Consider the following 22,952-nt stretch of genomic DNA (forward strand, 5'->3'; position numbering starts at 1 on the left):
TTGAATCAACTTTTAAGATAAATAAGCTTGCCTCCTGGATCCTCTTAGGGTATAGCCAGATTCCTGATGCCTTTTTCTAAATATCTATGTATCCAACATGATTTAGTTTCTCAGAAGAAAGGTAAAAATTAAGCAAAATCACACATCTCTGGGCAATCATTTGTGGATTACTTACGACTGTCTGAACATGTAATTATATTTCTCACTTTTTGGAGAAATCAGGGCAAATTTTTTTCAATTCTTCAAATCCTGGTAGAAAATTTTTAGTTTCTTTATAGTCATTTTAGCTTACCAATTTTGCCAAATACCACATCTTGTCTTTGCTGTATTTTATTTGCCGTCGACAATGGTAGATTTCCTTGCCAACAGGGAAAAGAAAAAAAAAAAAGTTAGCAAACTGATCAAAATAACAATAACATACACTGTTAATAAAGCTTTCACTTTTTATGCCTAATGAAAATACTGCCACAGGAAATAAAAACATTATTAAGAATTTGGAGATTATTTTTCCCTATACTAAAGTTATATTTTTCCAAATTATCACTATGTTAAAAGGATTATTAAGGCAGAAATAGAACTACAACCTGGCTACTTTGTGCCATATTTGCAACATTTCTATCCAGAGAAATAGTAAAAGATTTCGTTTTGATATAAAATAATAACTTTCAAAATTTATTTTGAAAACACTTAGCTGGCTGGCTAAAAAGAACAAAAGAAAAGGTACAACAAGACCAAAGTTTCCTTTTTTCCTCAGTGAGGAGAATAATGGTGAAATGGACAAAAAAAAACCTGTTTTCATAGGATATTCTTGTTATTTGGTAAGAGCACAGGATCTAGAATCAGACTACCTGGATTTGAATTCTACTTCTAGCATCTACTAGCTATAGAATCCAAGCTATTTAACCTCTCTGTACCTCTAAGTTTCCTCTTTAAAATGAAGATCACAGCACCAACCCCATAAAAATATAGTAAGAATTAAATAAAATAATCTATGTAAAGGAAGCATTCTACAGTGCCTCAGCACATGGTCAGATCTTTATTATCTTCTATTTATGGTGGTAGCTATATCCCATTTAATTTTTTTACTCAATCATCCATTACACAATTTACAGTTCACAACGTACTTTCCAAGGCCATTATTTCATTTGCTCTCACTCTAATTTTATTTTTATAAAGTAAAAATCAGAACAATCAAGTGACTAATCCAAGACCACAAAGCTTGTGAGAGACAAAGCTGGAAGTCAAAGTGCCATCCAGGGAAGTATATGAAATGCCTAAATACAATGTCTAGTAGGTGTATCTTTAAAGTTCCCTTATGACTGTAAAACCTACATTCCTTCCACCATATTACACCATATTGTCCCTTTAAAAAAATTAGAAACCATTTGTCAAGGTAAACAATAACAAGGAAACCTCAGAACTTCCTAACATTCTGACTCCTGCTGGAAATTTTCAAATGCCTTAGAAACAGCAGTTTTCTCAAGTGGCCATCTTTTAATATGGAGCAGATTTCATTTCAGTTGCAATAGAAGCTGACAGGCTGAAAACTGTAGCAATAGCCTAATTACGTTTTCAGCAATAAAGTGTCCTGGGGAGCACTGGAGGGGAAAGAAGAACTGTCATGACTGATAATATTCATCTGCAAAAATTAATACACTCAGTAAAATCTTTGATATAGAAACCCTTCAATTCTTGGTTTCCCATGGTGGGCTATCTCCTAACCTGAATTGTATGTGATTGTCTTCCAATTTTGTAAAAAAGATACTGTACTCCTGGAAGGGGCATGGGGAAAAAAAAGGAATGACGTATTTACAAAAGAAAAAAAAAAAGAAGAAGAAGAAGAAAGTTATTCAATCATGCTCTCTGAAAACTAAAAAGCTCAGCATTTACTTTAGGCAGATGCAATGTCTCAGTGCATTTTCTAAACATAAACCAGACAAACCTATCATAGCAAATACATAAAGTGGCAAAGTTGAAGGTCACAAGATCAAGTTAGAGGTCATTATTAACCAACCTCTATAGTAAATTAGATAAAGTTAACTTAGGATATAATGTGCAAAAAGTTACTGAAATGAGGTAAAAGTCTAAATTATGAAATGTCTACCTTGATAACTTTTAAAGAAGTTAACTTGTTTTAAAATGCACATAATAACTCAAATGATAAAAACATAGCACCTAATAGAAGTCCAAACTAGAGCTTTATGGGATCCATATAATAACTTGTAAGTATGACTTATTCTCAGTATGTCAATTAATCCATAAATTTAAAATGTCTCCGGGGCGTCTGGGTGACTCAGTCGATTGAGTGTCCGACTTCAGTTCAGGTCACGATCTCACAGTTTGTGAGTTCGAGCCCCGAGTCGGGCTCTGTGCTGACAGCTCAGAGCCTGGACCCTGCTTCAGATTCTGTGTCTCCCTCTCTCTCTGCCCCTGCCCCGCTCATGCTCTGTCTCTCTCTCTCTCAAAAATAAACATTAAAAAAAAATAAAATAAAATAAAAAATAAAAAAAATGTCTCCTATGGAAATGGTTGTCGAAACAGTTTTGATACAGTCTCACTGCATTTTTAACTTATTTAAGATAGTTTTCTTCAAAGGTATTGCAAAAGTAATCTCAAGACCAAATTAACAAGATATGACTATTATGAAGAAAGCCATTTAATTTATCTCTGGCTCATTTTCTGTACCATGTGAAGCCATATGTTGGATAAAGTCTACACAGGAATCTCTATTATTTGGAAATTGGTGTTAGCTAAACTAGGAAAATAGCCTTAAAAATAAGAGGAATGGCCTAAAAAAAGCCTAAATTGATGACATTCATTTTAACTTACTGCTATAGGATTTACTCACTATGGATCCACTATTATTTAGCTGCATATTTCAATGCTGAAGATCAGAATGAGTTAAAATTGTAAATATTATCTGACCCCCTTTTAAACTAGGGATAAAACTAAATTTTTTTTTAATTTTTTTTAACGTTTATTTATTTTTGAGACAGAGAGAGACAGAGCATGAACGGGGGAGGGGCAGAGAGAGAGGGAGACACAGTATCGGAAGCAGGCACCAGGCTCTGAGCCATCAGCCCAGAGCCTGACGCGGGGCTCGAACTCACGGACCGCGAGATCGTGACCTGAGCTGAAGTCGGACGTTTAACCGACTGAGCCACCCAGGCACCCCTAAACTAGGGATAAAACTAATTTTTAAGATGTTTGCAGTTAGCAGATTGACAAGTAAAAGGTCACACGGCACAAAATCACAGTATAAGAGCTATGTGGCTAGATGTGCAAATTATTCCATTATTAAGCTAGGTATTTAATGAAGGGCATCAATATTTCAGTCATAACAGGTATAAATGATGCACCAATGTCGATTTACCAAATACTATTTAAACTCAGAAAATGTTAAGGTATTTTCTAAGAGTCCTAGTTTGTTCCCCAAAGGATTACTCACTCAAAATCTGTGATCTCAACTGTTTACTACTTGAATTTTGCCACTTCGGATATATCCTGAAGTGCATTTGTTTTAGTATCCTAAAAGATTACTACTACAAAATACACAATTTTACTTTTAGATTTTGAACCTGACAAATGCTATGATTTCTTTCTCAATTAGTATCTAAGTTCAAAGAGCTCAGGTAAGAAAAAAGCTCATTAACAATAGGAAATTATTTATGATATTTGTACACATATGTAACTTTTTCTAAATTTTGGTTAATTATAAAGTGGAATCAATACTTAACAGCATAGATTCTGTCACAAATCTAACTTTTAAGTTCTGATCCCAAGATAAAACATGAAAGATAGAAAGTTATTTGTTTAGAGGTGCCTGCATGGCTCAGTTGGTTAAGCATCCAATTTTGGCTCAAGTCATGATCTCATAATTCGTGGGTTCAAGCCCCTCATAGGGCTCACTGCTGTCAGCACAGAGTCGCTTCGGATCCTCTGTCCCTGTCTCTTTGCCCCTCCCCCGCTTACACGTGCACTCTCTCTCTCAAAAAGAAACATTAAAAAAATTAAGGGTGCCTGGGTGGCTCAGTCGCTTATGCATCTGACTTAGGCTCAGGTCATAACCTCACGGTGAGTTCAAGCCCTGCATGGGGTTCTGTGCTGTCATGACAGCTCAGAGCCTGGAGCCTGCTTCAGATTCTGTGTCTCCCTCTCTCTCTGCCCTTCTCCCATTCACACTCTGTCTCTCTGTCTCTCTCTCAAAATAAATAAACATTAAAAAAAATTTTTTTAATTAAAAAAAAATTTTTTTAAGTCATTTGTTTAAACTATTAGCATCTCTTTTTTCTATTTCCCAATGTGGGAGCTCTTTAAATTAATAAATTAACTCCCCTAAATAAGAAAAAAAAAAAAAAGAAAGAAAACCTAATACTGTACTAATTCAAACCAATACTTAGCAACTAAATCCTAATGAAATTCATGCTGTCAAATTCATATAAAAATTAAGCAAATGAAGGGAGCCTGGGTGGCTCGGTCGGTGAAGCGTCCAACTTCAGCTCTGGTCATGATCTCTCAGCTTGTGGGTTTGAGCCTCACATCGGGCTCGTGCTGACAGCTTAGAGCCTGGAGCCTGCTTCAGATTCTGTGTCCCAATATCTAGGCCCCTCCCCAACTCGTGCCCTCTCTCTCTCAAGAATAAATAAAACACTAAAAAAATAATAATTTTTTTTTAAGTTAAGCAAATAATATTACTTAGATGATACTGGGATCCAGTGGCCCTGAATCCCAAAGGTCTTTAAAAGATGTTTGCTAAACTGAATGATATATAACTGACACTAACACTACTGATATTCTATTAATAGCGTTATTAATTAATAATTAATTATCTTTCTAAGCACTTACCACGGTTTATTTTCTTAAGGATTCAAATGTCCCACCTTGTTGATGTAATCATTAGCTGCTTAAACTTTTTACCAGATATAAATTCACATTAAGCTGGAAATTAGTCTTATATCTCAGACTAGATAACTCACCAGCAGTTTGGAGAGGGTAAAAGAATTCTGAGCAGCTAAAGATAAAACTCAGTATCTCTGAAAGGAATCCAGTGATTAAATTTAAACCTTAATTCAAAAGTTTGTGAATTACAAACACACAGAAAATCACAACTTAATGCGTCTATGTCCAAAATTTAAAACACTAGAAAACCATATATATATGATTTAAATATGGTCAATGGTTTAAGTCATCCTTTCCAACTCCTCATGCTCCATTACTAAGAATACATTAGCAAGCCTCCTAAGAGTCAAAAATCTATCAGGATGCCTCGAGCTATTAGCTTAGTTTTAGAATTAAGGCCCCCATACAGAAGGTAAAGTCAAGGCAAACAAGTAAACAAAACAACCTTTTAACAATACCAAGGAGGTAAATCTAGAACATTTTCTGTATCAATCAAACGATCATGCAAATTGCCATATGCTTTTTCCCTTTCCTCACATGGAACAGTAACTCATTGCTAGCCACCTAAGAATAAGAGCTCGTCATCAAAATTAAGAGATTATTTCTAGCCACAAACTTACTGCTGGTCGCCGAGGTTCACCAGGCAATTGTGGAGGATACACAATTTTATTCTTCTTTTCCCATTTTCGAGATACGTCCAGAGATGCAGTTGTGTGGATATGTGACTGGGGTAAAACGCTGTGAGATGAAAGAAGTCTGTAAAACAAGACACACTTAGAATCTTTTCCAGAGCTTAGGTATCTTCTGAACCACATTAGCTCCATTTTGATCAAAACTATTTAGTATCACAAGTGGAAACAGTCTAGATGTCTTCATTAACAGAGAACAACTTTACATAAAATATCACAAGAGTCAGTTTACTGAAAGCTAAAAGTAAACAGTTGTGTGGCACCTGTAACTTAGTCAGTTGAGCATCCGACTCTTGATTTCAGCTCAGGTTGTGTTCCCAGAGTCGTGGGATCAAACGCCAAGTCTGGCTCCACGCTGAGAGCCCTGTCCCTCTAGCCCCCTAAATTTAAAATTAAATTTTGGTTTCTCTGTCTTTAAAATTAAAAAAAAAAAAAAGTAAAAAGTTAAAGATTAGCATAAGTCAAACAGTAAACAGATATTAACCCATGATCTCTTGCCTTGACTGACCAAAAAATATTGACTCTCTAATATAAGCCAATTCAGTTCTAAAACAGACTTAAAGAAGACACGGGGCACTTGGGTGGCACAGTTGGTTAAGCGTCTGACTTTGGCTCAGGTCATCATCTTGTGGTTCGTGAGTTCAAGCCCCACATCAGGCTCTCTGTGGTCAGCACATAGCCAGCTTCAGATCCTGTCTCCCTCTCTCTGCCCCTCTCACTTCATGCTCATTCATTCGCACTCCTCTCTCTCTCTCTCTCAAAAATAAATGAACGTTTAAAAAAAAAGAAGATACATTGGATCCCTGACTTGCTCTGTAGAATTACTCAACTTTGCCGAGGAGGCAAGACAAACTGCATCATTTCGTAATCCCTAAGAACTTAATAAAGGTGGCATTATGTACCTCTTGATGAAAGAACACACTACCCACCACCCATGAAGTAGTCTTTCTGCAAAAACAAACCTGAATTAATTGGGCTTCTAGATTCAATACAGGAAATACAAAGAGAGGAAACATGTTAAACAATACAAGGGATGTGTTCAGCAAAATCCAAGCTGCACAAACTACAAGACAGCCTATTTTCCTCAACAAATAAATTACAAGGGGAAAAAGAAAGAGCTGAAAAAAGGATCTACTAATTAAGAGACTTAAGAGCAATATCAATTAATTTCAATGTGTAGATTATGACAATTTTAAAAGTATAACAGTGATTTAACCTTTGGAAATCTGAATATTAACTGGATATTTGATGCTTTTTAGTGAGATATATAGTGAAATATTCATGGATTAAATAATATAGTGTCTGGGATTTGTCTCAAAATATGATGGGAAAGAGTAGGGAACATAGTAGGGAACAAAACAAGATTGGCCATGAGTAACTTATTGAAGTTGGGTGATGAGTTTAAGAGGGTTCATCATATTATCTATTTTTGTATCTCTGGGGATATCCAAGTAACACACAAACTTGGTGTTTCCATGCTATGCAGAATACAGAGTCTAAAATCCCAGCAAGACACACAAGGCCTTTTATAATCTAACCCCAACCTTGCCATCTTGGCTCATTCACCTTTTGGCCTGGCCACACAGATGTTCATTGTTCCCTGAACAAACCACATACTTTCGTGTGTTTATGCTTTTGATCATATTGTTTTTTCCTCAATCATTATCTCCTGAATGAAATGTTTGTCCGGTTTTAAACTCCAGCTCAAATGTCACCTCACTGCAAGCTATCACGTGATCCCTTCTCCCAACCATTCTCCCCACTGTCTTTTGTTTCTATTTATTTTTGAAAGACAGAGAGAGAGACAGACAGACAGACAGACAGAGAGACAGAGAGAGGCTCCATGCTCTAAGCAGGCTCCATGCTGTCAGCACAGCACTCAACACGGGACTTGAACCCATGAACTGTGAGACCATGACCCGAGCCAAAATCAAGAGTCAGACATTTGGCCACCCAGGCGCCCCCTCCCCACTATGTTAGTACTCTGTTCTTGAAGAGACTGGGAGGAAAAGAGACTGAGTCGCTACCAGGGATACACGGGGACAACCTGACGGGCCATAGGTGCGTGATTGCAAACTGGGAGAGATAAAATGAATGGAAGGGAGGGATCCCCTTCTGTGGACAGACAAAGGGAAGAGAAAGAGCGGCTGGGGAAGCATAGGACTGTATCTAGACAAGAGAAAAACCTCAGAGCAGCATGGAGAAAGATCCAATCTCTAACTGCGGGGCTTTCTCTGGACTGGGGCTGGCTGCCCTGTTGGTGCACCTGGGGAGGAGGGGAGCCAGCCCCAGGCTCGGTGCCTAGGTCGGGGGGCAGTCTGCAGTAGGAGAAAGTGATTCCCTCCCTGGAGTGCTGCGGGACAGGAGAAAGCCAGCAGGGACCACAGATCCGGCGGCATGGAGAGGCGCTTCCCCAGTAGCAGGGCGCACAGAGCGGGAGTTTGAATCCCAGCCAAGCGCGGGGCACAGGAGTCGGCAGAGCAGGGCAAACCGCCTCGTCTGCACCTGCGGCCCAGTGAGGACGGCTCGAACAGAGTGATTTGGGACACCAGGTCCATGGAGGAGAGACTAGGGGGTTGCCATTTTTCACCCCACCACCACCAAGGCAGGGCCTCAGGGATCTAACCTCGGGCCCACAGTGGAGGCGAGAACCGTGTACACCAAACCACGCCCCTCCGTGCCGGGTAACTGCGCATCTACCGGAGCGGGATGGACTCTGAGGAACCAGAGGAACCCCTCCTCCTGACCAGCGCTGCTGCATCGCCTGGATTAACTCTCAGACAATTCTTGTTATATAGATATATTCTTCCTTCCTTTTCTCCTTCTTATCTCTTCCCTCCTCTAGTCTGGTTACTCTGGTTGTTGGTTTGTATAAACAGACATATTTAACCCATTCTCTTGACATATGGATCACCTCCTTCTTTCCTTTCTCTCTCTCTGGAATAATCAAGCTGTATAGTTTCACTGTCTGGGTAATTTTATCTGCTTTTTCCCCTGCCTCCTTTATTTTCCTTTCTCTCTCTCTGGATTAAGCCGTTTAGTCTCTTTGCCTAATCAATGTTTATTCCCCTCCCCCCCCCCCCCCCCCCCCCCGTCATTTCTCTCTTTGTATGTGATCTTCCATCGGCACCACCTCCACCCTGTTCTTTACTTGCAGCTGGTGTTTCTGGTTTTTTGCTGTGGGTTTTTTTTTTTTTCTTTTTTCTTTCTTTCTTTTTTTTTTTTTATTTGTGTGTTTGTGTGTTTTTTGTTTTCTGTTTGTTTATCTGTTTGTTTTCCTTTCCAGGGATACTTCAAGGCACAAATCAAAGCACACCTGGTGGAGGGCCCGAAACATCACTACAAGTAGGGGAAAAAAATAACCAAAGTCACAACAACAGAGAGCAAGTAACAGTCTCCAAAACACATCCTGAAGGGCCAGGCCCTGGACAGTATATGACCCCTTTTAATATAGCAGTGCTCACAGGTGCAGAGCACATAACAAGCTTTTAGAACACACAAAGGACAGAAAACTAACCAAAATGACCAAACAGAAGAATTCTCCTCAAAAGAAATTCCAGGAAGAAATGACAGCTAAAGAATTGATCAAAACAGATATAAGCAATATAACTGAACAAGAATTTTAGAATAACAGTCATAAGATTAATCACCGGGCTTGAAAAAAAGCATAGAAGACAGCAGAGAATCTACTGCTGCAGAGATCAAGGAACTAAAAAACAGTCATGATGAATTAAAAAATGCTATAAATGAGGTGCAAAATAAAATGGAGGTAACCAAAGTGCAGATTGAAGAGGCAGAGGGGAGAATAGGTGAATCAGAAAATAAAATTATGGAAAAAGAGGAAGCTGAGAAAAAGAGAGATAAAAAAAATCCTGGATCATGAAGGGAGAATTAGAGAACTAAGTGATTCCAGCAAAGAGAACAATATCTGTATCATAGGAATTCCAGATGAAGAAAAGAGAGAGAAAGGGGCTGAAGGTGTACTTGAACAAATCATAGCTGAGAACTTCCCCAATCTGGGGAAGGAAACAGACATTGAAATCCAAGAGGCACAGAGAACTCCCTTCAGATTTAACTTGAATCAATCTTCTGCACGACATATCACAGTGAAACTAGCAAAATACAAGAATAAAGAGAGAATTCTGAAAGCAGCTAAGGGTAAACGAGCCTTAACATACAAAGGTAGACACATAAGGGTAGTAGCAGAGCTATCCACTGAAACTTGGCAAGCCAGAAAGGAATGGCCGGAAATCTTCAATGTGATGAACAGGAAATATATGCAGCCAAGAATCCTTTATCCAGCAAGCCTGTCATTCAGAATAGAAGAAAGATAAAGGTTTCCCCAAACAAACAAAAACTGAAGGAATTCATCACCACTAAACCAGCCCTACAAGAGATCCTAAGGGGGATCCTGTGAGACAAAGTACCAGAGACATCACCGCAAACATGAAACCTACAGACATCACAATGACTCTAAACCCATATCTTTCAATAATAACACTGAATGTAAATGGACTAAATGCTCCAACCAAAAGACATAGGGTATCAGAATGGATAAAAAAACAAGACCCATCTATTTGCTGTCTACAAGAGACTCATTTTAGACCTTAGGACACCTTCAGATTGAAAGTGAGGGGATGGGGAACTATCTACCATGCTATTGAAAGTCAAAAGGAAGCTGGAGTAACCATACTCCTATCAGACAAACTAGACTTAAAATTAAAGGCTGTAACAAGAGATGAAGAAGGGCATTATATAATTATGGGGTCTATCCATCAGAAGAGCTAACAATTATAAATGTCTATGCACCGAATTCAGAAGCACCCAAATATATAAAACAATTAATCACAAACATAAGCAATCTTATTGGTAAGAATGTGGTAATTGCAGGGGACTTTAATACTCTACTTACAACAATGGACAGATCATCTAGACAGAAAATCAGTAAAGAAACAATGGCCCTGAGTGATACACTGGACCAGATGGACTTGACAGATATATTTAGAACTCTACGTCCTACAGCAGCAGAATATACTTTCTTCTCAAGTGCACATGGAACATTCCCCAAGATAGATCACATACTGGGTCACAAAACAGCCCTCAATATATATAAAAGAATTGAGATCATACCATGCACACTTTCAGATCACAATGCTACAAAACTTGAAATCAACCACAGGAGAAAGTGTGGAAAACCTCCAAATGCATGGAGGTTAAAGAATATCCTACTAAAGAACAAATGGGTCAACCAGGCAATTAAGGAAGAAATTTAAAAATATATGGAAACAAATGAAAATGAAAACACAACAATCCAAACCCTTTGGGATGCAGCAAAGGCAGTCCTAAGAGGAAAATACACTGCAATCCAGGCCTATCTCAAGAAACAAGAAAAATCCCAAAATACAAAATCTAACAGCATACCTAAAGGAACTAGAAGCAGAACAGCAAAGAAACCCCAAACCCAACAGAAGAAGAGAAATAATAAAGATCAAAGCATAAATAAAAAATATAGAATCATAAAACAGTAGAATAGATCAATGAAACTAAGAGTTGGTTTTTTGAAAAAATAAACAAAATTGATAAACCTCTAGCCAGGCTTCTCAAAAAGAAAAGAGAGACGATCCAAATAGATAAAAATCACAAATGAAAATGGATTTACTAAAACCAATCCTTCAGAACTACCAGGGAATACTATGAAAAATTATATGCCAACAAACTGGACAACCTGGAAAAAATGGACAAATTCCTGAACACCCACACACTTCCCAAATTCAAATGGGAAGAAATAGAAAATTTGAACAGACCCGTAACTAGTGAAGAAATTGAATCAGTTATCAAAAATCTCCCAGCAAATAAGAGTCCTGGACCAGATGGCTTCCCTGGGGAATTCTACCAGCCATTTAAAGGAGAGTTAATACCTATCCTTCTCAAGCTGTTCCAAAAAATAGAGAAGGAAAACTTCCAGACTCTTTCTATGAAGCCAGCATTACTTTGATTCCCAAACCAGACAGAGACCCAACAAAAAAGGAGAACTACAGGCCAATATCCCTGATGAATATGGATGCAAAAATTCGCAAAAAGATACTAGCAAATCAAATTCAACAGCATATAAAAGTACTCTCCTCTTGCCAACCATGCAACAGTGAGTTAGTACTATGGTACTGTAAGTTGGCTACAGAAGAATGAGTTCCTATAGTAAGAGTACAGATTTGAGCATTCTGAGGGCAAGTATAACATCTTCCGTATTCTAGCACTAAGGACAATATCTGGCACATGGATACTAAGTAAATATTTAACCCAGACTTAAATATTCAAAGTTATTGTAAAGTGGCAGATTTTCACACAATTTATGCAATTGGATGATATATTTAGCCAAGTCTTTTAGTTTTTAAATCATTCGGACTAAAGAATTTAAAAAACCTATTCTCCTACTGGCTCATTTTTCCTATTCTACCTCAAATTCACCATTTTACATCCCAATATTAAGATCAGTACAATCTGGGGCACCTGAGTGGTTCAGTCGGTTAAGTGTCCGACTTCGGCTCAGGTCATGATCTCACAGTTCATGAGTTCGACCCCCACATCGGGCTCTGGGCTGGCAGCATGGAGCCTGGAGCCTATTTCGGATTCTGTGTCTCCTTCTCTCTGCCCCTCCCCCATTCATGCTCTGTTTCTCTTTCTCTCTCAAAAATAAATAAACATTAAAAAAGAAAAAAAGATCAGTACTATCTAAATACTTGACTAAACCTTTGCCATCCACATATAGGCTCCACTATTTTAAGTGAAAAGTACAAAATTAGGAGACATGATGCTAGAGGGCAGAATTTCCAAAAAAAGAAAAAAAAAGGCAAAACCATAAGCTAAGTAATGAGGGCAGAGACTACAGAGTCAAGTAAACCTGAGTCTAAATCCCAACTTTAATACAAGGTAAATGGACTTAGGAAAGTCACATAACTTTTTCGAGCTCAGTTTCCTCATCAGTAGATGGAGTAATAACAGTAATTACCTCATAGGCTTCTTAAGGAGCTCAAATAAGATATTTTAAGTAAAATACTTAACCTGATGCTTAAAAGGGCTCAATAAAATTGATGTTATTACTTTCAGAATGAGAATAATACCCACTTCATTCTGTTGATGGTGGATAATTAATATACTGCACTCTACAGCATCTAGCACATAATAAACACTGATGGCTAGTATTAATTTTATTTTTTCTAATTTTTTTATTAAAAAAAAATTTTTTTAATATTTATTTATTTTTGAGAGAGACAGAGAGAGAATGCAAGTGGGTTAGGGGCAGAGAGAGAGGGAGACACAGAATCCCAAGCAGGCTCCAGGCCCTGAGCTGTCAGCACAGAGCCCGACATGGGGCTCGAACTCACAGGCCGTGAGATCATGACCTGAGCCAAAGTCGGACATTCAACCGACTGAGCCACCCAGGCGCCCTTAATTTTATTTTATTTATTTTGAGATAGACAATGTGAGTGCCAGTGGAGGAGGGGCAATGAGAGAGGGAGAGAGAGAGACTCCCAAGCAGGCTCTGCACTGTCAGCACAGAGTCCAACACAGGGCTCAAACTCACAAACCATGAGATCATGACCTGAGCCAAAATCAGACACTTAACCAACTGAGCCAGCCAGGCATTCCTAGTATTAATTTTAAATAAGGCCCTCTGAACAGTTCATCTCTCCTAGTCTCCAGAAAAAATGAACACTGTGAACTGTAAACTTTATTATCACACAATTCCAAGCCTTCTCACATTTGGAATCATGACCGTTTGCTTGAAGCTGTAATTCATGGGTACACTAAGTTTATCCACTCTTTGGTCCTCAGCTTCTTTATGAAAAGAGGAATTGGAGTGTATCATCTCTAGGGTCTCTCTGAACCTTAATTCTATCTCAAATCTCATTGTTGACAGCAGGATTACAGAAACACAAGCCTCTTGGCTTCTATTTAATTCTTCTTCTGTGAAACCACTATTACACTAACCAGTCTTAAAGAATGCTTGAGGGTGAGGCCCATGCCTTCTGTATACATCATATCTAACACAGTGTCCTGTACTCAAATCAATACACATTTAGTGAATTACATATGGTGCTTAATAAATTAAACACATTGTGAATCAACAATGACAAAGCTTTCTGAATACCTACAATACTTTCAGGGTTCAGATGGTTCATAAAACGAACTATCAGGCAAATACTAAACAATTGTAATCAAATTAAATTATTATTCCAAGCAGAGTACTTAATTCAGAAGTGTATTAAAACAAAAGTTCTTACACGCCCTCTCCTGGTCAACTATTGGAATTAAAGCAGAAAATGAAGCAATCATGAGGTAAATTGAAAATACGTAATTCAAAACTTAACTATGTAATTCAAAACTTACAACTTTTGAGACCTGTGTAAGAAATACTGCAAAGAGTCACTAGAGAAAGCGGATTCAAGAAAAGGAAATTTGTGGAATTAACAAATGATAACATGAGCTATTGCTAGAATCCATTTCCTTCTATAAAACTGTTTTCCAACAAACATTAAATTTTAGGTCCGCCTAGCAATCTAGTTTATTGTTAGCATTCTAAAAAATCAAAGCAAGTTAAAACCTTAAAAAAAAAAAAAAAAAAACAGTGAAAGGCATCCAAGATCAACTTTTATCATTTTGAAGTTCAAGGACCATTACTGATATTTACAACATCCTCACATTTACTGGAAAGCCCAAATCCCTTTAGCTTCACTGCACCTCTGTAAATTGGATGAAGGAAGGTAGGCATGAACCAAGTCTCCAGAATGCCTGTACACACAAGCACACACACAGGTGCCCACAGTCTGGTGAGACTGCCAGAGCTCAAACGGAAAGTGGGTGGTATACTGGAACCAGCATATGAATTTCCTTACTCCTGTTACTCTGGTGTCTTCTATCTACCAATACTTAAGGATACTTAAGGACTATCACTTTTCAAATTCTTCCCACAGTCATCAGACATTGAAGAGTGGCAGATACAAAGCAAATTTTAGGATTAAGAATTCAGATAAAACAAGATCTCAAAGTTTCTAAAGTCACAATTTCAGAAATTATACTTCCTATGTATTACTCAAAATTCATCTTGAAATCTAGTGCAAGGTATACCCAAATCCCAAGTAAAGATATGACTGGCCTCTGGCTCAATCTTGAGGTTACTATATGCAGGTTATTAAATGCATCAAGGTGAAAAATTCTTTGTTCCAAAATTACTTCTGTTAACACTGTTAATCCCACACTTGAAACTGAATAAAAGAACATCCTGCATCTTGTCTCAATTAGCATCTAAAATAAATGGCTGAAGTGATATGTATATTGTCATAATTCAATATAATTTCACTTGGTTAAAGTCAAGGACAATCACACAAGGAAACAAGAGTTTAGCAAGCAAACAAAATTCCAGCAACTTTGGACCATGGTAAACTCAGAAGTTTCTCAACCACTGCAATATTGATATTTGGGGCCAGATCATTCTTTGTTGTGGGGGCTATCCTGTGCCTTGTAGGATGCTTAGTAGGATCCCCCAACTCTAGCCACTCTAGTAGCACCCCTGGCCTGAGCTGGGACAACCAAAAATGTCTCCAGATATTGCCAAATGTCCTAGGGGGCTGGAGGGGCAAAAATTGACCCCTGCTGCAAGTTTTTGCAGACTAGGGAGCATGACTTCTCTGTTCCAAAAGGTTTCTGTTATTATGCTATACACATGTGGATGATTAATAAGCCAGATTTTCTCACTATGTAAACCAAGAAGGACCAAATGCCTAAATTCCACATTCCTTTTTGTTAAGTTTATTTACTTATTTATTTTTATTTTTAAAAATTTTTAACTTTTTTTAAAAGGTTTATTTATTTTTGAGAGATAGAGGGCAAGCGGGGGAGGGGAACAGAGAGAGGGAGACACAGAATCAATCCAAAGCAGTCTCCAGGCTCGGAGCTGTCAGCACAGAGTTCAACGTGGGGCTAGAACCTATGAAGCAGGAGATCATGACCTGAGCCGAAGTTGGCTGCCCAACCGACTGAGCCACCAAGCGCCCCAGTTTATTTATTTTTGAGAGAGATCTGTAAATGCTGGCTGCCTCAGGAATCAATCCTTGTACTCTTATAATTTCTACTTCGCTCTATGGTGAAGCCAACCAGTCTCATGGCTTTAAACACTCTTCATGCACTGATGACTCCTGAATTGACATCCTTTCCCTGAATTCCAAACTCATATATATTCAATTGCCTACTTTCATCTACACTTGAAAGCTTACTGGATGTTACAAATTTAATAAGCCTCAAACTGAACTTGTGATATTCTCCCCAAAATCTGCTCCTCTGATAGCTTGCTCCCTCATTTCCTTCACATCTTTACTCAAATGTTATCTTCTTGGTGAGGACTTACCTATCCAAACTTGTAACCCCTCTCCAATATATACACACTACCTGTTCCCATTTTCTGCTTACATTTTCTCCTAAGCAGTTGTCATTGTCTAATACACTCTACATTTTACTTATCAAGTGCTTTCCTCAATAGACTGTGAGGGATTACTCTGGTTTTGTTCACTGCAAAATCTCTAGTGTTAGAGTAGTCCTGGGGAGGGGCGCCTGGGTGGCTCAGTCGATTGAGCACCCAACTTTGGCTCAGGTCATGATCTCGTGGTCTGTGAGTTCAAGCCCTGCATCGGGCTCTGTGCTGACAGCTCAGAGCCTAGAGCCTGGAGCCTCCTTTGGATTCTGTGTCTCCCTCTCTCTCTGCCCCTCCCTTGCTCATGCTCTGTCTCTCTCTCTGTCAAAAATAAATAACCATTAAAAAAAAAATTTTTTTTTAATTAAAAAAAAAAAGAACAGTACCTGGCGGGGCACCTGGGTGGCTCAGTCAGTTGAGTGTCTGACTTCGGCTCAAGTCATGATCTCACAGTTCGTGAATTCAAGCCCCGCGTCAGGCTCTGTGCTGGCAGCTGGGAGCCTGGAGCCTGCTTTGGATTCTGTGTCTCCCTCTCTGCCCCGCCCCAACTCGCGCTCTGTCTCTCTCAACAATAAATAAACATTTAAAAAATTTAAAAACTTACGAGTTTCTTTTTGGCCTCATATTTTTCATTTAATATTTTTCTGCCTTTCAGGGGGACACGTCTGATGCTCAGCCATTATCTTGGGCACAGTCTACTAAATCTATTCACTTTTTTTTATTTCTCAAATTGTTATAATATGCATTATCTAATTTTTAGTTTCCTATATATTTAGTGGTCTACACCTAGGACTGTTAGTTTATCCACTTTCAGGAAATCTAGCTGGATTCAGAATTTAAATTATGTGTCAAAGCCCCCTTAACAAGCAATAGGCACAACCATCATTATTAAACTCATGCTTTCTAGCTCTTTCACTGGGCCTTGCATCCCTCCCCAGTACACTGCGACAAAGTTACTCTGTATATTCCCCTAATCCCAGTTGTTAAAAAGTATCTACATATATATACATACATATACATATATATACATATACACACACAACACACACACACACACACACACACACACACACACACAGATACCTCTAAGAGAGTATGTTTTATATATGAGGCCACTATGCCTCTACACTTTTTATTAAAAACTATCATGGATTTACTATTTTTCTTCCTAACTAGAAGCATACCAAGGAATACACACACACACACACACACACACACACACACACACACACACAATTATTATGTAGCCCAGTACTGCCAGATCACTGTTATTTCAAAAGTTTGAAAATCTGGGTTTCTTTGTGAAATTTTTAAATGTTGTTAACAAATTCTAACAACCACAGAACACACTCTGGGGGCAAAAAAAAAAAAAAAAAAAAAAACCATATTGGAGTACACATGCAATAAATAATTCCTTTGGGGGCACCTGGGTGGCGCAGTCGGTTAAGCGTCCGACTTCAGCCAGGTCACGATCTCGCGGTCCGTGAGTTCGAGCCCCACGTCGGGCTCTGGGCGGATGGCTCAGAGCCTGGAGCCTGTTTCCAATTCTGTGTCTCCCTCTCTCTCTGCCCCTCCCCCGTTCATGCTCTGTCTCTCTCTGTCCCAAAAATAAATAAATAAATGTTGAAAAAAAAATTTTTTTTTTAAATAATAATAATAATTCCTTTGGACTAGGTTGGACAGTTTATAACATCTGATGTAGTTAATACCTTTTGATGTTTTAGAATCAAAATAAATAGTATGATTTTATCTCTATATAATTCACTGACTGTATAATATTTTAGTTACATATAAATAATTATACATGTATATTTTTTGAAGAATGGATATGATAATTAAAATTATGTGAAAAAATTAAAAAAAAAACAGAATAGTACCTAGTACACATAAGGCACTAAATATATGTTTGTAGAATGAATTAAAGAATACAGGGAATAGCCAGGTAACATAAATAAGAGGGCTTGGAATTAGTGAAGGATTTTACACATGGTTAAAAAATGAAGAAAACTGAGGGCACTGGGGTGGCTCAGTCAGTTGGGCATCCAACTTCATCTCAGGTCACGATCTCATGGCTTGCAGGTTCGAGCTCTGCATCAGGCTCTGCGCCAATTCAGATTCTGTGTCTTCCTCTCTCTCTGCCCCTTGCCCAGTCACACACTCTCTAAATAAATAAATAAATAAATAAATAAATAAATAAATAAATAAATAAAAATAATTTTAAAAAATTTTTAAACGAGGAAAACTGAAGAGTATAGGCCCTATCTAAAGAGTGGTACACTTTTTAGCTCTAGAAAATTGTTGCCATATTTTGTGATGCATAAGATAATCTGGAAACCTGGATTTTTATAAGAAGCTGCCAGTTTTTTTAATTCAAATTTCAAACGTTTTTAAATCCTGTGTAGTCCAAACAAAACACATCTGCAGGCCTGATTCATCACCCAGACAATGTTTTGTTTAGGTCCTAGATTTGACTTGTATTAACTGTATAGCCTTCAGTAAGTCATTAAAATTCTCAAATGCATCCATCAGTAAAATGGGGAGACTTGGAATTCAAAAGCTGGAAACTGTCATTCCACTACCAAATACAGCCTACAGAAAAGTTTTATTTGGTTAGCACTTTTTCTTAACCCATTTCAATGCCTTTAGATGAGGAATGCACTCTACTAATTGCCACAGGCCCTACCACTTTCTCTCATGTTACACAGACTGCTTCTTCCAGTTCATTTCCATTAACTGAGTGCCCATCTATATGCAATGAAGTTTCATCACTGAATTAGAAAATCTCTAAGATTTTACAGAGTTAGCATGAGCATTAATTATACCTTCTCTATTTAGTTTTTACATAACCATTTGTCTATTAGAAAGTCCAGACTAGGGATTCACAAAATTATTTATACTTTTCACAACCAGAAAGAGCGTTAATGATTATCTAGCAAAATTGAACCCTTTTGTATTACATAGATGAAAAGACTGAGGCCAAACTGCTTAAGTTGCTTGCTCAGAGCTTCCCAGTATAGTCAGTGCAGGACAATTTAAGCTGACAAACATTAACAAAATATTCACTTTGTGCAAGACCATAACCTGGAGCTACAAAGAGAAACAAGAACTGTTGCTACTTCTCCAGGGTATACAGCTAGTAAAGGGCACAGACACATTAACACGAAGTCCCTATTTAAGAGGCACATGCTAAAAGGAGAGATTAATTTGTTTCTTTTTTAGTGGGATCTGAGAAACCTCCTAAGAAGGAAACATTTGAACAGGGTTTAAATAATTAGAACTCATATTATAGACAAGAAGTGAAAGCACAGCATGAAAAAGCCAAGAAGCAAATAAATGGACAGCATATTCAACAAAAGTAAGTAAATCAGCATAGTTGGGGTGGAATGATAAAAAATAATCTGAAAAAGCAAAGCATAAACAAATCCTAAGGGGCAGTGCCTCCTATTTTCTTCTTTAGCCTACTGACCCAAACACCGAGAACAGAGCTAAATATAATGGGAACACATTGATAATTTATAATGAATAAAACAGTAATGGCAGACAGAATCTAAGGTGGGATTGTTATATGTCATGCACTATACTAAACACTTCATATGCACTACCTCCTTTAATTCTCATTCAACAATCAATGACATAGGTACTAATATTACTCTCATAGCATATATAAGTACTAAAACTCAAAAAGGATAGTTTTTCCAAAATCACACCGCTTAAAAAGTGCATTCACACCCAACTTACCTGTCTCTCCAAAGCCTATGACATAAACCAAGATAAACTCCAACAAATGCACCGATCAGACAATTTACAATCAGATTATCAATCTCCAAATATCAATAGCTGTACTGCAGAAGAGGGACAAGGAGAAGGTGACAGAGAAAGGCTCCTTGCCAGGGCCGATTTAACTGCATTCCCTAACCTTAAAAACGCTTCCGTCCTGAGGTCTAAGAATGCTCTGGGGAAGACAGTATAAAGCTTTAAAACTTCCTATGACCAGGGGAACCTTATTTTACTTTGGGGAACTTCAATTTCCTTGTCTGAAAAATGGTAGAGCAATACCTACACTATGCTGGATGTTATGAGAATGAGATAATGCATATAAAGCGTTTAACACAATTCCAGGCACGTCGTAAAGCTCAGTTGTCTACAACACAGTCCCTGCTCATGTAATCAAGTAACTAGAGGGGGAACTAGGAAAGTTGGAGGCTCCCAACACGGTTTGGGAGAATATAACCATATTCGGAGACTGTTTGGAAAAGAGATCCAAAATGTCCCTTAAGTGATAGGTTACCCTGATTCCCTCAGGGCCATGCAATACGGCGGCGGAACGACGGAGTAACCAAGCAGAGACTGGCCGTTCTGTTCCCCTCCACAGCCCTAGAGCCTAAGGCAGAGGGCAGCACAGGGGCTCAGTAACCGACAAACTTGCAAAGAGGCCTCCAACCCTCTGTAACTCCAAGGGGAAAGACTTACCCTAAGGCCAGCTTCCCCCTCAGATTCTGCATCCATAATGCACCTGAAACATCAACACAAGCCGTCAGCTGAGCCCACCTCCGCTCCTTTCTGCCTCCCCTAAACCACTAAGAAATCCCTACCCAAACGTTCCAGTGCTGCCGCCGCCATCTTTCTCCCTCCCTCTACGGAAGCCTCCGAGTTCCTGCGCTGCCTGGACGAGGCGAGTGCGCAAGTCTCAGGTTGCCCTCCCCTGCAGGAGACGCAGCAGTATTTACACCCGCGATGTTGTCATGGAGACCGCGAACGCGCTGCCTGCACTTCAGATGTGATCCGGCCAGCTTTGCCTGGGAATGAATGACTTTAATAAAGGCCGAAAACTAGTGAGTTTCCGGAAACTCATCAGGATCCCGAGAAATTGAGAAACTTCACCTCAGGATTAGAAAAAACAGAGACCGTGAACAAGCCACCTAACGTGGGTGGGCCTCAGTTTTCGTGTCAGAGAAACAGAAATAACGATCCCTACCGCAGAGGCTTGCTGTAAAAATCACGAGATCATGTGGAAAGCTCTTTTAAAGAAAAAACAGCTCAAATACAAAGTACGATGTCCTAATCCCTGTTAATCTCCAGGTTGGCCTCCAAGAGATAAATTAATATACATCAGGAATTTGCTATCATATATGCCCGGCAGGCATTTCACTAAATCCCAAGTATTCCTCACAGCAATCCAACAAGGCATGGATTATCATCTTCCTTCTCCAATGAGGAAACAGATTCGTTTAGGGTAAATTCAGATAATTGGCAAAATCACTAATTCAGTGTAGGACTGGATGCCTCGGAAGTTAGTGCCCCTACCCACAACCAAATATATGTTTGACCTCTCTGTATTAGAATCGATATTTCAGGTTTCGTTCGCTACAGATGCAGGAGTGCCAAGTACGCTATGCAAACAAGCAACACAGGGGCAGGAGAGTGTAAACGCAGAATCTGAAATTTCCATTCCTTTTCCTCCACAGCAGTCCCTTTCACCGAGTCGGCAATCAACGAGGCCATTCTATTCTACTCCTCTTTGGGTACCAAGACTCTAGAGCCAGAATTTCCAGCCAGTTGCAGAATCTCCTCCTTTCCTTTCAGATTTCTGATTTGAACTTTTATCTTTTTGCTACCTGGCTTGCTGTAGGTATCTGTAAAGAATCTCCAGAGTTAGCAAAGTGCCCAGAGCGTTCAAAAATACTCGACGGGATAGAGGTTGAACAGGTCCAAAAAGTAAAGCTGCTGTGCGGGGAGGTGACTCCGCTAGACTAACCCTTTAATTATGTGCCTTGCTGTAGGAGGTGAAAATGCCTAACCCCCAGGCTGGACTGTGGCAGCACCAGACCTTCCGGCCCCGGGCGGGGCTGCGGGGCAGAGCGCCAGGCTCGCGTCAGCGTTCTTCCCAGCCCGGGGACTGCGGGAGCGGAGCGCGCGGTGCCTCCTGGGCCTCGGCGCGCGCCGTAGCGGCGGGCCCGGCGAGGCGGGGCTCCGAGCCAACCCCGCCCCCTTCCCGGCTACGGCGTGGGGCTGCTATCGGTCTGCGCCTGTGGCTCGTTCGTCTTTTCCCAGTGGCCTGTGATCATGGGGCAAGAGCCGCGCACGCTGCCGCCCTCTCCTAACTGGTACTGCGCCCGATGCAGTGATGCCGTGCCTGGGGGCCTCTTCGGCTTCGCGGCGCGGACCTCCGTTTTCCTTGTCCGCGTGGGCCCGGGCGCCGGCGCGATCCCTGGGACGCCCCCATTTCGAGGTAACTCCCCACCTCTGGGCCCCCTCCTTCCTGCCCTTCTTGGGTTCGCCAGAGGCGCTAAGTGGGTTTTTCTAGCTACCCTTCTCTACAGATGGGGAAACTTGAGGCCCAGGTAGGCAGAAAGATCTCTCAGAGTCACTAAGCTTAGTTGCGTCCGTATCTCCAAGATTGAGCTACACCACGTTGTGGCTGAGCAGTCCCGCCTCCTGGTGCTCTCACGTCCGACCGCTCACTCCCTGAAGTTATCCCTATCTAGACCCAGGCATTTATAACATGTGTGGCCTCCCTCCCCCTACGCAGCGCGCGCCGGCCCCCTAGAAGCCTTTCTGGGTTTAAGGGGCTGCCTACAGCGCCAGGCCCTACGCAAGATCCTGCAAATACAGAACACTCGTTGCTGTAAGATTAATGTGTTGAGCCAGATGCTTTCGGGCTCCAAACTAGATTTTGATCATGCCTTGGGATGTGGCAAGCCAGGTATTTCTTGTTTCCCAAATGACCTCTGGCCAGATCTAAATAAGAATCACTTTTACATTCTTCATTTGAGCCACTCCTCAGCCTGTGAACGGTCAGCACCAAGGGATAGCAACAGCATTTTACCGTTGAAAAGAGTGAGGCTCAAGGAGATAAAATGACTGGGCTGAAGTCCTGTGGCAGAGCCAGAACCAGCACT

General features: G+C 39.8%; 2 protein-coding genes across 4 annotated transcripts in view; one reads left to right on the plus strand and one right to left on the minus strand.

Annotated features, from left to right (window-relative positions):
* Positions 1–20,780, minus strand: part of MRPL22 (mitochondrial ribosomal protein L22) — a 35,025-nt gene extending 14,245 nt beyond the window's left edge. The window contains exons 1-4 of one of the 3 annotated variants that reach the window (XM_043597524.1): positions 20,646–20,780; positions 20,524–20,566; positions 5,520–5,637; positions 293–358 (exon numbers count right to left, since the gene is read on the minus strand). In XM_043597524.1, coding sequence (XP_043453459.1) covers positions 293–358; positions 5,520–5,637; positions 20,524–20,566; positions 20,646–20,673 — 255 coding nt within the window. In that variant the 5' untranslated portion in view covers positions 20,674–20,780. Of the gene's footprint in view, positions 1–292; positions 359–5,519; positions 5,656–5,851; positions 5,905–20,523; positions 20,567–20,645 lie in introns of those variants that run through there. The other 2 variants (XM_043597514.1, XM_043597533.1) reach the window with 2 other exon arrangements.
* Positions 20,781–22,018: 1,238 nt separating this feature from the next.
* Positions 22,019–22,952, plus strand: part of GEMIN5 (gem nuclear organelle associated protein 5) — a 42,052-nt gene continuing 41,118 nt past the window's right edge. Inside the window, exon 1 of the mRNA XM_043597551.1 lies at positions 22,019–22,282. Within this exon, the coding sequence (XP_043453486.1) occupies positions 22,117–22,282 (166 nt within the window). The 5' untranslated portion in view covers positions 22,019–22,116. The remainder of the gene's footprint in view (positions 22,283–22,952) is intronic.

The sequence above is a fragment of the Prionailurus bengalensis genome, chromosome A1, assembly GCF_016509475.1.
Source record: "Prionailurus bengalensis isolate Pbe53 chromosome A1, Fcat_Pben_1.1_paternal_pri, whole genome shotgun sequence".
NCBI classification, from domain to species: domain Eukaryota; kingdom Metazoa; phylum Chordata; class Mammalia; order Carnivora; family Felidae; genus Prionailurus; species Prionailurus bengalensis.